This window comes from Anabrus simplex, chromosome 1 (assembly GCF_040414725.1).
Source record: "Anabrus simplex isolate iqAnaSimp1 chromosome 1, ASM4041472v1, whole genome shotgun sequence".
Taxonomy (NCBI): Eukaryota; Metazoa; Arthropoda; class Insecta; order Orthoptera; family Tettigoniidae; genus Anabrus; species Anabrus simplex.
In genome coordinates this window covers 1,542,407,049-1,542,425,794 of record NC_090265.1, presented here as the reverse complement: position 1 = coordinate 1,542,425,794, position 18,746 = coordinate 1,542,407,049, and the positions used below count along the sequence as shown (strand labels likewise).

General features: G+C 39.2%; 1 protein-coding gene across 6 annotated transcripts in view; it reads left to right on the top strand.

Annotated features, from left to right (window-relative positions):
* Positions 1-18,746, top strand: part of LOC136858486 (protein vav) — a 705,311-nt gene that overhangs the window by 465,242 nt on the left and 221,323 nt on the right. For all 6 annotated transcript variants that reach the window (XM_067138064.2, XM_067138062.2, XM_067138063.2 and 3 more), the window contains one exon: positions 16,983-17,173. In XM_067138064.2, the coding sequence (XP_066994165.2) occupies positions 16,983-17,173 (191 nt within the window). The remainder of the gene's footprint in view (positions 1-16,982; positions 17,174-18,746) is intronic.

Here is an 18,746-nt window from a genome sequence, read left to right as displayed (position 1 = left end):
GCAAAGCTTTATCTGACCCTGTAATAATTAAGAGCGGAATTCCTCAAGGCAATATTATTTGACTTTTATGTTTTCTTATATATATCAATGATATGTGTAAAGAAGTGGACGCAGAGATAAGGCTGTTTGCAGATGATGTTATTCTATACAGAGTAATAAATAAGTTACAAGATTGTGAGCGGCTGCAGGGTGACCTCGATAGTGTTGTGAGATGGACGGTGGGCAATGGTATGATGAAAAACGGGATTAAAAGTCAGGTTGTGAGTTTCACAAATATGAAAAGTCCTCTGAGTTTTAATTACCGCGTTGATGGGGTGAAAGTTCCTTTTGGGGATCATTGTAAGTACCTAGGTGTTAATATAAGAAAAGACCTTCATTGGGGTAATCACATAAATATGATCGTTAATAAATGGTACATATCTCTGCACATGGTTATGAGGGTATTTACGGGTTGTAGTAAGGATATAAAGGAGAGGGCATTTAAGTCTCTGGTAAGACCCCAACTAGAGTATGGTTCCAATGTATGGAACCCTCACCAAGATTACTTGATTCAAGAACTGGAAAAAGTCCAAAGAAGAGCAGCTCGATTTGTTCTGTGTGATTTCTGACAAAAGAGTAGCGTTACAAAAATGTTGCAAAGTTTGGGCTGGGAAGAACTGGGAGAAAGGAGACGAGCTGCTCGATTAAGTGGTATGTTCCAAGCTGTCAGTGGAGAGATGGCGTGGGAAGACATCAGTAGACGAATAAGTTTGAGTGGTGTCTTTAAAAGTAGGAAAGATCACAATATGAAGATAAAGTTAGAATTCAAGAGGATAAATTGGGGCAAATATTCGTTTAAAGGAAGGGGAGTTAGGAATTGGTATAACTTACCAAGGGAAATGTTAAAAAAATTCCAATTTCTTTGCGATCATTTAAGAAAAGGCTAGGAAAACTACGGATAGGGAATTTGCCACCTGGGCGTCTGCCCTAAATGCAGATCAGTAGTGATTGATTGATTTTCTTATATCACATTCAGTTTTAATTCAAATTACATTGGATGATATGATTATGAATGATCCGTAAACAGCCAATTACTTTCCCAGAGATTAAGGTTAGAGGTCACTGCCACTTTATTGGTAAATATCGCGGACCTGCACATCAATCATGCAACATTTTATATCGTGTTCCTAAATTTATTCCTTGCTTTTTTATAACTTGTCAGGCTACGAGAGTCACTTCATTGTTCGAGAGTTGGCACAATTAAATTGCACCAAGTTTTCTGTAGTTGCACAAAATCATGAGCGCTTCATTTCATTCAGTTATCGTGTAGGCGATATTAGCATTTGCTTTCTTGATTAGTACAAATTTATGAACTTTTCTCTTGATACACTTGTAAATGGACTTTCAAACGAGGACTTGAAATATATTCATGAGTATTTTCCAGATCCTGAGAAATTTAAACTTTGTATAAGAAAAGGTATTCTGCCATATGACTATATTCAAAGCTTTCAAGAGTTAGAAGAAACGAAATTACCTCCTCAGTCTGCATTTACTAGTGTATTAAATGAATGTAGTACACCATTAAGCATATCTCATACGATAAGCATACAGTATCGATTTCAGATGAAGACAATTTGCAAGCATGTAATGTGTGCTCAGCATTTCATATAAAGTCATTAGGTGAATATGCAGATTTGTATTTAAAGGTAGACACACTTTTAATTTGTGAAGTGTTTGAAAAGTTACGTAAAATATGTTTAACTATTTATGGATTAGACCCTTGCTATTACTACTCGATTTCCGGTCTTTCGTGGGATGCCATGTTAAAGTATACAGGTGTTAAACTTGATCTTCTTACTGATGTCAACATACTTTTGCATTTTGAAAGCAGAATTCGCGGTGGACTTGTTTCGCTTGTTAAGAGGCATGCGATTGCATTTAATCCATACCTCAAGAATTATGATTCAGAGAAAGAAGATCCTTATCTTATGTATTTCGATGTTAATAATCTGGTTGGGCGGGTAATGTCACAGGCACTATCATGTAAATATTCTGTATGGTTAACAGAAACTGAAATTGAACAGTTTGATGTTTTTCAAGCTGCTAAATATTCTAATCGCGGTTTCGTGTTAGAGGTTTCTCTTGCATACCCTTCTAATTTTCATAATTCACATTCAGAACTTCCTTTTTTTGCGTTGAAAAAATTATTCCGCCTGATAATACATCAAAGCATTGTAAACTGCGAGCTAATCTTTTTTCGAAAAAGTGGTATGTTATTCACATACAATATGTTGTTCAATGATTAGAATACGGCTTACAATTAGAGTGTATTCGCCGTATTATCGCGTTTAATTTGGAAGCATGGCTTAAACCGTATATGGACTTAAATACAGAGCATCGTCAACGTTCTACAACAACATTTGAGAGTATGTTTTCAAACTCCTGAATGTCTATTGAAAAAGTATGGAAAATTTACGCAAACATCGCGACATTAATCAATGGGATGGACGGTATGGGGCACGCAAGTACATCACAAAATTAAATTTTAAATCCTATCATGTCATTGATCGTGACCTTATTAGTGTTGAAATGAAAAACTGAGATGGTTTATGCGAAACCAATTTATTTGGAAATGGTCCTACTAGATTTTTCAAAACTAGAAATGTATGATTTTCATTATGGTTTTGAAAAGCAGCAGTTTTTAGATCTTACACTTTTGTGTATGGATACAGTTAGTTTTATTCATCATATTCGGAATACGATGTCATGCGAAACCATTCTGAATATTTGACACTTCTTTCTTTTCACCATGTAATCAATTTGACATTAAGCCACTTAACAAGAAAGTTATAGGTCTCATGAAAGATGAATGTGGTATGAATATTATGACAGAGTTTATTGGTTTAGCACCAAAAATGTATGCATATGAGACGGAAAATTCACAATCTGTAAAAAGACAAAATGTGTATGTTCAAGCGCAGTTAACCATTTATATGTTCAACACTACCGTAATGTACTAACATCTAAAAAGTCTGCGTTTTGTACGCAGAAAAGAATACAATCGCGCAGACATGATGTTTTTACAATTGAGCAGAATAAATATTCATTAATTCAATTTGATGACAGACGTATGTGGAATAGTGATTCCTTTACGAGTGTGCTATGGGGGTACAACAACATATAACTGTATATGTTATGCCATGTTTAAATATTAATTAAATATTTATTAATGTACATATAATAATTAATGTGCAAGAAGGGAAAAAATTATCTACAAAAATATTATTACATCATCATTTGATTAAAATTCTATTTTTATATATTCAAGAATGTAAAATATAAATCACATATTCAAAATGTAAATTTATGTTTATTTTCAAAAAATAATAAATATATAAAATATTTTCAGAAGTTCAAAATCACAAATAATACAAGAATGCTAAAATGTTTATTTTATTATAATAGATTAACTTGAAATATTAAAAAATCAGTATTAAAAATGTCAACAATGGTGATGATAATAAATAATACAAAATGGTATATTGTTTAATTTCACTAAAATAGAATATTATTACACATCTATTCCTCTTCCTTTGTCTATCTATTTATGATTATTTGAAAAACCCTGTAATTCAAAAGGGTAAAAAAAAGTATTACCTTCTCCTTACTGCACCCTCTCCCTACCGCTCCGTCCTCTTCTTTTATCAATCGAAAGGGAAAAATATGAATACAAAAAATTGAAAAGGGTAAAGAAGTATTACCTTCTCCTTACTGCATCCTCTTCCTCCTCCTACCGCTCCCTCCTCAATCGAAAAGAGTAAAAAGGGTAAGTAAAAAAATTTCTTTGACACACAAGAACAAGAAGACAACGCTACACTATGCCTTCCAGTTTAAGAACGTAAGTATATCCGGTAAAAGGTAATATTTTCGATAAATATATGACTAATCCTATTATCCGGTATTATTTGCAAACTAGACTGGGAGATCGACATCAGTTAGCTCTTTAATAACAAAATTGTGATTTCTAAGATGATAGTGTCATGTCGAGAAGGGCAGCCTGCATGAAAACTATGTCGGGAAGGGTCTTGTTGAGAAGGGTAGCTTGCATTAAAACTATATCGGGAAGGAACATGTGTAGAAGGGCAGCTTTCCCTAATACAGTGTGGTTAGGTCCCTGGCTTTAGGATTCGTAAAATTTTTCAAAACCTTCCGCGTCTGCACGTGGCTAAGTCCACAGTCAATTGAGGCTATAGCGATCGACCAAACTTCCGCGGCAAAACAAGTGCACGTAGTTAGGACCTGTCACTTTTTTAAATTCCGCACTCCTACATGGTTAAGGTAGCAGCAGTGAGGTTAGACGGTATTAAGATGGCAGCTGTTAGGTTAGCCATGTTTTCTTGTTTAAAATTCCATGCCAACGTGGTTAGGACCTGTCAATTGACAGCTGTCAAAAGCGCGTAGATTTTAATTCCGCGCCCTCCACGTGGTTAAGATGGCAAGAGTGCGGTTAGGCCCTCTTAAGATGGCAGCATTGAGGTTAGCCACGTTCACTTGTTTAAAATCCGCGCCCACGTGGTATGGAGCTGTCGTCTTGATAGATATCAAAAGCACGTGGATTTTAAATTACGCGCCACCACCTGCTTAAGGTGGCAACAGTGAGGTTAGGCCATTTTAAGATGGCAGCAGTGAGGTTAGCGATGCTCACTTGTCCGAAAACTGAGGTTAAGGTCCGTCAAAATGACACCTGTCAGCTTGATAGCTGTCAAAAAGCACGTGGCTTTGTTTACAAACAATGTGACGTCACGGTCACGTGGTCTTGACGTCATGGGGTCAATGACCTTGCGTGCTGACTCAGCAGAAAAAATTGCTGACGCCAGTGATTAAGAACTGTCACAGTTCCTCTACTCATTGTGCACATCTCTCTTGAGACAGCCTAGTTATGGATATGAAATAGGTTATAAAATTCCTTAGTAATGAAGACAAAATTAAAGTGTGCCGGAAAGTTGACTGGCGTCCGCACCTTACAGTGCGCAGATGTCGCGAATTTTGAATTCGCACCTTGGAGTTACGACTCGATCATTCAAACTGGTTGAAGTTTATTTAAAATGGCGGCCAAACACATTCCTCGCTATTTTGCTGTACGACGCACCGACACAGATATGTTTTATTGCGACGATGGGACAGAAAAGGCCTTGGAATGGAAAGGTAACGGCTGTACCCTTATTTAAGGTACAGCCCCGGCATTTGACTGGTGTGAAAATGGGAAACCACGGAAAAACATCTTCAGGGCTGCCGACAGTGGAGTTCGAACTCGCTATCTCCCGCATGCGAGCTCACAGCTGCGCGCTCCTAAAAGCACGGCCAACTACCCCGGTAAACACATTTTTCCTGGCCGCTCATGGTTGAGTATAACCTCAAATTCATTGTCTAAGAGTGTGAGCAGCAAATATTGTTCAGTAACCCACTGCTCTGAAAAGAAAGGCTTCTATCAACATTTGTTTTAGAAATCATGTGATCTGCAATAATACTTCGGTATTTTATTGGTCCCCAGCACACGTTTTATTATTCTATGCAGTATAACATCATCAGCAAAAGGCCTTATCTCCGATTCCAATTCTTTACACATAATCAAATCCTTTAGACAGGTCAATCGCGATACAGTCCATTTGGCCTCCCGAATTGAAGATATCTGCTATACCTTGTTGGAATCCAGCAAGTTGAGTTTAATTGAAATAACCTTTCCTAAACCCAAACTGCCTTCTATCGAACCAGTTATTAATTTTGTAATCATGTCTAATATAATCAGAAAGAATGCTTTCCCAAAGCGTACATGCAACGCATGTCAAACTTACTGGTTTGTAATTTTCAGCTTTATGTATATCACCCTTTCCTTTATACTCAGAGGCTATTATAGCAACTCTGTATTCATTTCGCATAGCTCTTTCATGCAAACAAGACTCAAATAAGTACTTCAGATATGGTTCTATATCTCAATCCATCGTCTTTGGTATATCTCCAGAAATCTTATCAATTCCAGTCGCTTTTCTAGTTTTTAAATTTTGTATCTTATTGCAAATGTCATTGTTATCATAGGTAAATTTCAACACTTCATTGGTATTAGTCACCTCCTCTATCTGGACATTATCCTTTTAACCAACCATCTTTACGTACTGCTGACTGAATACTTCTGCCTTCTGAAGTTCCTTGCATACACACTCCCCTTGTTTATTAATGATTCCTGGAACGTTCTTCTTGGAACTTGTTTCTGCCTTAAAGGTCCTTCCATTTTTCACTAAAATTTGTATAACTGCCAATTATGCTCACCATCATGTTATCCTTAGATGACGTCTTTGCTAGATTGAATTTCCTAGTAAGTTCCTTCAATTTCTCCTTGTTTCCACAGCCATTTCTAACTCTATTTCTTTCCAACCTGCATCTCCTTCTTATTCTCTTTACTTCTCTGTTACAATATAGTGGGTATTTACCATTATTTACCGAATTTAGACAGGTAGGACTGTTTCTAGGATTTTGGAGAGTTGTGGGGGAAGGCTGATTGCGTGAAAAGAAACTAATTTGGATGGTGGTTTTTTGAGGTTTGAGGAAAAATAATATTGTTGCATCTCCTCAGTGGGGAGAAAAGGAACCAGTTTGGATTACTAAATTATAAATAGTACTTAATAATTCTACGAATAGGTATGGGGCTTCTTTAATATGTTTATAGGAGATATGATCTTTTCCAAGTACTGTGTTCTTTTCTTTTTTTCCTTAATACCTTTTGAATGTCTTGAAATATAATAGTTATTTTTTAGAGGGTGTTCTAATTCAGGAGAGGTAGGGGGTTAAAGTGAGGGAGAAAACTGCTTTAAAATAATTGTCAAGAACGTTGGCTTTGTATTGGGGATGATTAGGGGCGATTTTATTAAGTATTATAGGGTAATGGTGGCAAGATTTTTAAAATTTGGGTTAGATGTTTTTTAGTTTATTCTGATATTTACGGTAGTCGCTAGTATTTGATAATCCAATGCACTTGTTAGTCCAGGCTTTTCTTTTTATTCCTTTAACTGGCAAATGTACCCGTGCTTCGCTACGGCATTCTACAATGTATACGGATATCGAAGTAAATTACTGTACATGCAGTGAATAAGACTTTTTAAATTGCATGTTTCTTAGCGTTATCCAGAAGCAGCAGGCGCGAGGCGGAGGTTCCCGTACGTTGTTTCTAATGTAAAGTGCGAGATGCGGAGTTGTGATGATAACGGCAGGCTCACTTGCCTACTGCTGTTCACAATCGAGTAGGTAAGTTTTCATTATAAAGGGAAGCCCTATTACCTACTGCGCGGTCACAATTGATTTGGGAAGTTTTCGTAAAATGGTAGGTGCCTTTTCCTACTTCCAGACCACTGATCTCTATACATGGATCGCTGATGGCAGGTCTCCGCTGCAGGAGAAAGTACGCCAAGATGAGTGCGCGGTTCGCCATGTTGGCGTACCCAACCTAGAGCTCTCCTTATGGGGGAAGCAATGATAATATAGTCAATTTTAAGTCGCAATTAATGGCGCATTGGAATAATTAAAAATATAGAGACATGTTCACTCAAAGCATAAGGACATTGGGATCACTGACACGTCATTCCGAGGTCACTAAATCTCCGGGATAGCAATAAACATGAGTGTATAATAACGGCCGACAAATATTAACTTAGGTGCTGAATACATGCAATTAGCGATCGGTAGGCCTAACACAATACAAGTGAAAACCAGTTTCTGGAAACATTGCTGTAAATTGTATACATGTATGCCACGAAATTATGCATTCTTAAAATGATGTACCTATAAACGTAGCTCACTATACAGGCCTAGATTCGACATGTCGTAATCGGTGCTTGATAATGAATTTCTATTTCCTGTTTCCATGAAATAACGCGCATATTATCAAATTAAAATATCAGTGAAGCAAATGTGCACATTTATAAAACCAGCAAATATTCAAAACTTGTCAATATATCACATTACCTGCAGCTTAATTTACTATTACAGACCTCTTTAATTAAATTCAGCTAGCAAAGCGATATTGATAGTCATCATCAGATATATGTAACACCAGTTAAAAGAGTCCCACATAGCACGAATTGTATAATGGGATAGCCCCAAACACCCACCACACTTTCCCTTCTCCCACCCATAATTATTACTGATGTAAATAAGGTCCAGAATTCCCCCAGACTTCATTTTCTAAGATTGTTATAAGGTCACGTCAATTATTTCATCGAAACCGTCAGTTTAATTACGAGAAATAAAAAAAATATAAGTAAATTTTTACTTGCAGTTAATGTTCAGTAAAACTGAAAACAGTTGACTGTACATCACTTCTAAGGTGTACAGTTTGTCCATTTCTATCAAAACAGTCTTCCTCTAAGTGATCCGAGCAGAGAACAGCTGTTTTAGAAGGCTCCCAATTCTCCCGCCTGATACTCCTAATCGATGATCTTAGATGTTCGGGTCTCGAGAAAGGAAACCTACAAAAATTAATTGCCATTTTGCTCCCGGAATATGCGAAATAAGATACAATAAACCTGAAACTCAAAACACTACCCTAGGAAGATTCTTATGTACAGTATAAAACTCCCCGATGAAATGATTTCTCCTTCTACTGATCGGTTCTGTTTGTACATCCATTAGCTGAACACTGCGGTATGTTAATACTCCGTAGAATGTTTCTTCATACATATTTCAGATAAACCCATCATCATCTGTCGGCTTTTTCCCTCGGACACAGCGAGGGATCCCACCTCTACCACCTCAAGGGCAGTGTCCTGGAGCTTCAGACTCTTGATCGGGGATACAACTGGGGAGAATGACCAGTACCTCGCCCAGGCGGCCTCACCTGCTATGCTGAACAGGGGCCTTGTGGTGAAGGGATGGGAAGATTGGAAGGGATAGGCAAGGAAGAGGGAAGGAAGCGGCCGTGGCCTTATGTTAGGTAGCATCCCGGCATTCGCCTGGAGGAGAAGTGGGAAACCACGGAAAACCACTTCCAGGATGGCTGAGGTGGGAATCGAACCCACCTCTACTCAGTTGACCTCCCGAGGCTAAGTGGACCCCGTTCCAGCCCTCATACCACTTTTCAAATTTCGTGGCAGAGCCGGGAATCGAATCCGGGCCTCCGGGGGTGGCAGCTAATCACGCTAACCACTACACCACAGAGGCGGACTCAGATAAACACATACATATTTAAATTGAATCTTGTAATCCACAAGTATACTACAAGGCAACGAACCTAAATTCGTAAAATACACTACTATTTACTTTGCAATAACTAAGCACAGAACACTCGTGGAACTACAATCAAGAGGCCTGGCGTCACTGAACTAAGCATAAACAAAGCAAGCGCGCTCCTCGTGGTCTACTGCACCGTGCGCTCACTGCCATCTTACTACGCCAGTCATCTTCTATTCGGCTTACTGCTACCCAAGCTACCAGCCATCCAGGTATAGAGATCAGTGTTCCAGACAGATTACAGTTGAGGAGTTTTTATTATTATCTTATTATAATAGCAGGCACCTTCGCTACTGCCAGTCAAAAATTGAGTTGTGCTATTACCATTATAATGACAGGCCCCTTTTCTTAATGACAGTCACACCCAGTTAGTGAGTAGCAAGGCCACTGTGCCTAATTCCAGCCACATTTTAGGTGGGTAACTTCGTTTATAATGACGGGCACACTACCCTACACCCAAGCACAATCGGTTAGGAGAGTTTTGAATAAAATTTCATGCCCCCTTGACTTTTGCCAGCCAAAACGAGATGGGGATTATTCTTTACAATGGCAGTCCCTCCTTACTAATGCTAGTTGCAAAGGAGTTGGAGAAGCATCCCATTCCCCTGCCAGTCAAAGTCGATGTGGAAGTAATGACTACAATAGCAGACGCCCCCCTGCTGAGAGTCACTAGGGATGTAAAATATTAATTATAATGACAAACACACCCTTTCTACATCGCTACAAATCGACAGATCGACATACGAAGTACTGTATATGAATGTTTAAAATATTGCAAACCATCATATCGACGAATGGATTATACCATAAGACACCTCATTTAGAGGTCTACATGGCTAGTCTTAAGATATTTTCTCCCGTCTCATCTATTTGTGGGTAAAATTGAGTTAGAAACGTTGAATAGGGTGAAAATTGGGTGAGGTTTTCTCACAGTGCATTACTTTTGGGGTAATAATATGAAAGCTACAAACATAGAATTTGGCTCACGTATGGATACTGAGTGGGCTAATATAGAATTAGATTATTCTACCTTTCGTATAAGTGATTTCAACTGCGAATTATAAGTGTAGAAAGAGCAAAATGTAACTATAATCGAGAAATAGAGACAAGTCTAACATATAAGGAATATAAGGAATATAAGGAATACGACGAAACGTCATAGGACCAAAGTTGTAGATCACTCCAAATTGAACTGAGATTGTGCCATCCGTTTCGTGATACGACTTACCGTTTAGCCGCGAAATACCTCTAAACGAAGGTCTGCACCGTTATTAAAATTGCCTCCATATGTCGATATTCTTCGGGGATAAAAAGTGAAAAGTTTAAAGATGTTGGAAGTTTTCCATCGGTTACAGGCTAAAGCGTATAATTTTGCCAAATTTTAATTTTCTACCTCATATGGCAGATGTTGCCGCATTCTTGGTTGTGAGGGAGGGTGGTGAAAATAAGGACGTTCAGGAAACTAAAGTAAAAAATATGCAGATGGTCATTATTACCCTTTAAACAGATATCTGTACGAAAATTACGCCAAAATAGTCAATGTACAGACTCGCGATCGTTACGATTTTATTTATACACTGACTGACAGAGCAAATGCAACACCAAGAAGGAGTGGTCAGAACTTTATGCCAATTGCAGGGTAGACTGACGTCACTGAGGTATGCTCATGATGTGAAATGCGTCGCTGTGCTGCGCACGTAGCGAACGATAAATGGGACACGGCGTTGGCGAATGGCCCACTTCGTACCGTGATTTCTCAGCCGACAGTCATTGTAGAACGTGTTGTCGTGTGCCACAGGACACGTGTATAGCTAAGAATGCCAGGCCGCCGTCAACGGAGGCATTTCCAGCAGACAGACGACTTTACGAGGGGTATGGTGATCGGGCTGAGAAGGGCAGGTTGGTCGCTTCGTCAAATCGCAGCCGATACCCATAGGGATGTGTCCACGGTGCAGCGCCTATGGCGAAGATGGTTGGCGCAGGGACATGTGGCACGTGCGAGGGGTCCAGGCGCAGCCCGAGTGACGTCAGCACGCGTCAGCACGCGAGGATCGGCGCATCCGCCGCCAAGCGGTGGCAGCCCCGCACGCCACGTCAACCGCCATTCTTCAGCATGTGCAAGACACCCTGGCTGTTCCAATATCGACCAGAACAATTTCCCGTCGATTGGTTGAAGGAGGCCTGCACTCCCGGCGTCCGCTCAGAAGACTACCATTGACTCCACAGCATAGACGTGCACGCCTGGCATGGTGCCGGGCTAGAGCGACTTGGATGAGGGAATGGCGGAACGTCGTGTTCTCCGATGAGTCACGCTTCTGTTCTGTCAGTGATAGTCACCGCAGACGAGTGTGGCGTCGGCGTGGAGAAAGGTCAAATCCGGCAGTAACTGTGGAGCACCCTACCGCTAGACAACGCGGCATCATGGTTTGGGGCGCTATTGCGTATGATTCCATGTCACCTCTAGTGCGTATTCAAGGCACGTTAAATGCCCACCGCTACGTGCAGCATGTGCTGCGGCCGGTGGCACTCCCGTACCTTCAGGGGCTGTCCAATGCTCTGTTTCAGCAGGATAATGCCCGCCCACACACTGCTCGCATCTCCCAACAGGCTCTACGAGGTGTACAGATGCTTCCGTGGCCAGCGTACTCTCCGGATCTCTCACCAATCGAACACGTGTGGGATCTCATTGGACGCCGTTTGCAAACTCTGCCCCAGCCTCGTACGGACGACCAAGTGTGGCAAATGGTTGACAGAGAATGGAGAACCATCCCTCAGGACACCATCCGCACTCTTATTGACTTTGTACCTCGACGTGTTTCTGCGTGCATCGCCGCTCGCGGTGGTCCTACATCCTACTGAGTCGATGCCGTGCGCATTGTGTAACCTGCATATCGGTTTGAAATAAACATCAATTATTCGTCCGTGCCGTCTCTGTTTTTTCCCCAACTTTCATCCCTTTCGAACCACTCCTTGGTGCTGCATTTGCTCTGTCAGTCAGTGTATAAATAGATAAGGAATCTGCTCCACGTACAACACCTATTGGGCTATGTCTGATAGACATAGTCTGCAAAACCGACCGTTCATGATATCACCCTTATTAATCCTCCTATTAAAAATGCACATGAGGAAAAAAGAGTTTTAGAGATGGATTTCCATCAAGGTTGGTCGATTTCCAGTAAAGTTTGTCTTGTATATATTGTGGGAGAGTAAAATCACTGTTTTGGTTCCCTATAAATCCCCAGTCCATACCGGGAATTTTACATGGCATGGATCTAAAATCTTACCTATGGACAGGCGGTCCTAAGTATGAAGTTTGGTTGAAAAATCTCCAGTAGTTTTCAAGTTATAAGAAATACGCTTTACACGCACCTGCTCTTGAGTTAAGGCCTGTGGGACTTGTACCGAAAAACGGTTCGTTAATGATATCTCCCTTATTAATCCTCGTATAGAAATGATGCACATGAAAAAATAAGATTTATAAATTGATTTCCATAGGCAGGTGGATTTTCATTAAGTTTGGTTGTGTATATTTTGTGGAAGTACAAAATCACGGTTTCGGTTTCGTATAAACCCCCAGTCAGTTTATGGATTTAGAAACAATATTGGCCTTAAAACCTACCCAAGGACATGTGGATTCTAAATATGAAGTTTGGTAGAAATATATCCAGTAGTTTTCAACTTATAGACAAACAGACAGACACCAAAGCAAAAAAATAGGCAGATGGTCATTATTACGCCTGAAACGGATAACTGTACAGAAATTTCGCCAAAATAGTCAATGTACAGACACATGGTCGTTATGATTTTATTTATATAGACTAGCAAATGTACCCGCGCTTCGCTATTGTATTCTACATTGTATACGGATATCGAAGTAAATTACTGTACATGCAGTGATAAGATTTTTTAATTGCATGTCTCTTAGCGTTATCCGAGGAACAACATGGGGAGGTCCCCATACGTTGTTTGCGATGTAAAGTGTGAATTGCGAAGTTGTGATTATAACGGCAAATTCACTTGCCTACTGCCATTCACAATGGAGTTGGGAAGTTTACATTAAAATGTCAGGCCGCATTGCCTAATGCAGGGTCACAATCGATTTGGAAAGTTTTCGTTACAATCAAAGGCCTCCTTTCCTACTTCCAGGCAGATTACAGTTGAGGAGTTTTTATTGTACTGTAATGACGGGCAACTTCCCTACTGCCAGTCAAAATTGAGTTGTGCTGTTATCATTATAATGACAGGCCCCTTTTCTTAATGCCAGCCAGCTTACTGCCAGTCACACCGAATTAGTGAATTTCCATTAAAGTAGCAGGCCACTATGCCTAATGCCAGTCACATTTTAGATAGGTACATTTGTTCACAATGGCGGTCACCCTTGCCTACAGCAAAACACAATCGGGTAGGGTAGTTTTGAACAAAACTGCACACTTCTTTGCCTTCTAAGAGTGAAATCGAGAAGGGAATTATTATTTACAATGGTGGGCCCTCCTTACTAATACCACTTACACAGGAGTTGGAATAGGACTCCATATCTACTGCCAGTCAAGTCGATGTGGGGAAAACTAATTAAAACAGCAGACACACCCTTCCTTGACCGCTACAAATCGCTATACAAAAATATATATGCATATTTAAAATATTGCAGACCTACATTTACATATTAAGTGCTACTAAACGGTACGTCTTATCAACAAACGGAATGTACCATAAGACGCCATATTTAGCGATCTAAATGGTTGGTCCTATGGTATTTTCTCATATCTCATCTATTCATTGGTCAGATTGAGTTAGGAATTGTGAATAGAGTGAAATTTGGGTAAGATTGTCTCACAGTGCATTATTTTTTGGAAAATAAAATTATGTGACAGCTACAAACATAGAATTTGGCTCGCATATGGATACTGGGTGGGCCAATGTTCGGTGTTGAATTTGATGATTCTATCTTTCTTATAAGTGATTCAAAGTAATTATGCGTGTAAAAAGTGGAAAATTTACTTACAGTTGACAAATAGGGACAAATCTAACATATAAGGGATAGTGATACGACAAAATATCATAGGACCAAAGTTGAAAATCACTACAAATTGAACCGAGATTGTGTCATCCGTTTTGTGGTAGGACTTACCGTTTAGCCACGAAGTATCTCGAAACGAAGGTCTGCACCGTCATAAGAATTGCCTCGATATTTTTATATTCTTCGGAGATAAAAATTTTAAAATTTAAAGATATTGGAAGTTTTCCGTCGGGTAGAGGCTAAAACGTAAACTCTTGCCAAATTTCCATTTTCTAGCTCGTCTGGCGGATTGCGCCACAATCTTGATTTTGGTGGATGGAGTAAAAATGAGGACTTTCAGGAAACTGAAGCAAAAAATATGCAAATGGTCATTAATACCCTTTAAACGGATAGCTGCATGCAAATTTCGCCGAAATAATCAATGCACAGACATACGGTCGTTACGTTTGTCTTTGTATACATAGATAAGGAATCTGCTCCATGTACAACACCTTTTGGGCTATGTCCGCTGGACAGCCTGAAGAACCGCCCGTTCATGATATCTCTCTTATTAATACTCCCATCATGAGGAAAAATTTTTAGAAATTGATTTCCATTATGGATGGTTAGATTTCTATTAATTTTTGATGTGCATATTTTGCGGAGTGGAAAATCATAGTTTGGTTTTCGGATAAACCCCCATAAAAGTTAGGTATTCATGAATAATATTGGCCCTAAAACCTACCCAAGGACAGGTGGATTCGAAATATCAAGTTTGGTAGAAACATATCCAGTAGTTTTCAAGTTATAAGAACTCAAACAAACAAGCAGACAAATCGACAAAAAGACAACAAAGATAAAAAATATGCAGATGGTCGTTATTACACCTAAAACGCATAACTGTAGGGAAATTTCTCCAAAATAATCAATGTACAGACACACGGTCGTTACGATTTTATTTACATGTAGAAGAAGATGACACATAAGCATGGGCACATTTATAAGTGCAGACCTTCATTTCGATATTTACTACTCCTAAACGGTACATCATATCAACAAACGGCTTGCGCCATCAGACGCCCCATTTATCGTTCTGCATGTTTGGTCCTGAACCATTTTCTCGTATCTCTAATATTTATGGATTAGATTCCGTTCGAAAATTTTAATAGTGTGAAATTTGGGTACATTTTTAACACTTTATATTCTTTATTTGCATACTTATGTATACCGAGCTTGATAGCTGCAGTCGCTTAAGTGCGGCCAGTATTCAGTATTCGGGAGATAGTAGGTTCGAACCCCACTATCGGCAGCCCTGAAGATGGTTTTCCGTGGTTTCCCATTTTCACACCAGGCAAATGCTGGGGCTGTACCTTAATTAAGGCCACGGCTGCATCCTTCCCACTCCTAGCCCTTCCCTGTTCCATCGTCACCATAAGACCTATCTGTGTCGGTGCGACGTAAAGCAAATAGCATACTTATGTATAAGCTAGAATCATGAAATTTGGTTCCCGCATAGCCATTGGTCATATCAATGTGCGTACCAAATTTGATGACTCTTTCTTATAAGAGTACCAAACAATGAAATGTATGTGTAAAAATCACAAAATTTACGTACAATCGAGAAATACAGTCAAATCTAACGTATAAGGGAGAGAGAGATACGACAATTTAAAGATCTTGGAAGTTTTTCGTCGGTTACAGGCTAAAACGTAAAATTTTGTCAAATTTCAATTTTCGAGCTCGTCTGGCAGATTGTGCCGCATTCTTGATTTTGAGGGAGGGTGGTAGAAATGAGGACTTTCAGGAAACTAAACCAAAAAATATGCAGATGGTCATTATTACCCTGTACGAAAATTTCGCCAAAATAGTCAATATACAGACACACGATCTCCCTTATTAATCGTTCTATCGAAATGATGCACATGCGGAAAACGATTCAAAAATTGATTGTCATTAAGGATGGTAGATTTCCATTAATTTTGGTCGTGCATATTTTGCGGGAGTGCAAAATCATGTTTTCGGTTTCGAATAAACCCCCAGTAAATTTAGGTATTCAGAAATAATATTGGCCTTAAAACCTACCCAAGGACAGGTGGATTCTAAATATCAAGTTTGATAGAAACATAGCCAGTAGTTTTCAAGTTAAAGTTATAAGAACTCAGACAAACAAACAAACAGACAAATCGACAGACACCAAAACTAAAAAATATGCAGATGGTCATTATTACACCTGAAACGGATAACTGTACGGAAATTTCGCCAAAATAGTCACTGTACAGACACACAGTCGTTACTCTTTTATTTATATAGATAAAGGATCTGGCATGTCAGATGGTCATTCTGTGTTCACAAAGGGTGTTAGGATCAACTGTGTGAAGGTAGGCTTTGTTTAGTTCGTGGGAATACTGTAGGAATTTGTAAGAGTTGTGAGGAGAGCGGTGGATTTGAAGGGAAAAAAGTGTGTCGGGGTATGTGTAGTCAGTATGGAGTCGTTTCTATTTTTCAATAACATTTTGTAGGAAGTATTATTGGCACATCAATGGATGAAGTGAGACTTTCAGTCATAATATGGTTTAGTAATCTTTCTTATTGTTCCCCTATGTGTAAGAAAACTTTAAGGCTGGTAGTGGGCCTTATGATAACTTCCTTTCTTGATTCTTCTTTTATTGATCTTAATCCTTTTAAGGTATTATTTTCATGATGCTTTTAATTATTCATAACATTTTTCTAGGATAACAAATATAGCTTCCAAGAAAGTTTAGACTTGTCAGAATATAAAGTGAAAGATTGTCTGCCTACTGCAAGAAGAGCTACATTCTACCCATGGTTTCTGATCCCTGAAAACAAGAATGAAGTGTATATGTTCTCAGCTAGGCAAGAGCAACAGAAAAGGGAGTGGATAAAAGTGATTGAAGAAACTTTGTAAGTATTTTTGCTAAGTGACCTCCATATTTCAAATTAATTATCTCATAATAGATTTAAAATAAACAGTACTGTATGCATTTAGTTAAGATGAAGATTATCTATTCCTCTAGGATTTTCTGTTCAATCAGTTAGGAATTTTGGAATGTTCAGAGACCTATTACGGTTCCTGCTTTGTGTTACTAAATAATCTTAATGTTAAGAAATATAACCATCATATAAAAATATATTGAAGAAACACATTACCATACATGTTACGCAATAACAGAGGGAGGATTTACTAGCATTGAAGTTATAATGGATTTTCCTATAGTATGTAATTTCCTTTTAAAAATAAGAGATATGACATCTATTATCATGACAAGTCCATCAGATGCTAGCCATTTGTTAATAGAATATAGTAGAAGAAGGCAAAGAAACTAGGAAGGAGCTTTACGTGGAAAAAATTATAGTACTTGTTTAGTGACGTACAGTGATCAACATGATGGACTGCGCCCACTGTCAATAGCTCCGATCAAATAGTAAGGATTATAGTACAGCTTCTGCTGCATACAACAGAATTGGTGGGCTTCTTGGCTGTATTAATTACAATTTATCAATAGTTATTAGTTCACCAAATAATGTCGAGAGGGGTGCTAGGGTTACCATACCTCCTCGCAGTTTGTCTCCTGGAAGTAAGTCATCATAAGTGTGCTATGTTTGGTTGAAATCTCTCCCATAGTACAGAGAAGTATGGATTCAACACTAATCTAGATGGTTTTTAGTTATAATTATATTTCGCCCCCTTCCTTGAGGCTTCTAGGGGTGCCTTACCCCCACAGTATTTTTTCCAGATAGTTGGTAATATTTTTACCAAGTTTAGTTGACACATATGGTGGAACAACATATAAACACCCATAATATATGGTCATTTGGACATTTTTACTTCTTCGTCCCTTCTCTCTCCCCTGTCGATTGGAGCTTGACTTTGACTTATACGACATCCGGAGTGTCACTATTCATCTCAGCGACCACGGAAACTATGTATTCGACACTATTTTCGATTACTTTTATGTGTCACTCCCCCCTCGCCCTCCACCCCAGAGGTTGCTGAATATGGACTTCAGAAAACCCAGTGTGTAACTATTCATCTCACTGACCCCGAAAACTGTGGATTCTAAACTATTTTTGACTATTTTATACCTCTCCCCTTTCTCGACCCCTACCTGTAAGGGATAAAAAGTCCGGAGTGTCACTATTCATCACAATGCCCCCGAGAACTATGGATTCGACACTATTTTCGATTACATTTATATCTCACTCCCCCCTCGCTCCCACCCCAAAGGGGACTGAAATTGTACTCTTAAAAAATCCATAGTGTCACTATTCATCTCAGCGACCCCGAAAACTACGGATTCAAAACTATTTACAATTATTTGTATATGTCACTCCCCCTCGCCCCCACCCTAAACGGGGCTGAAATCGGACTTTAATAAATCCGAAGTGTCAATATACATCTCAGAGACCCAGAGAACTGTGGATTCGACACTATTTTTGATTATATTTATCTCACTCACACCCTCGCCCCCACTTC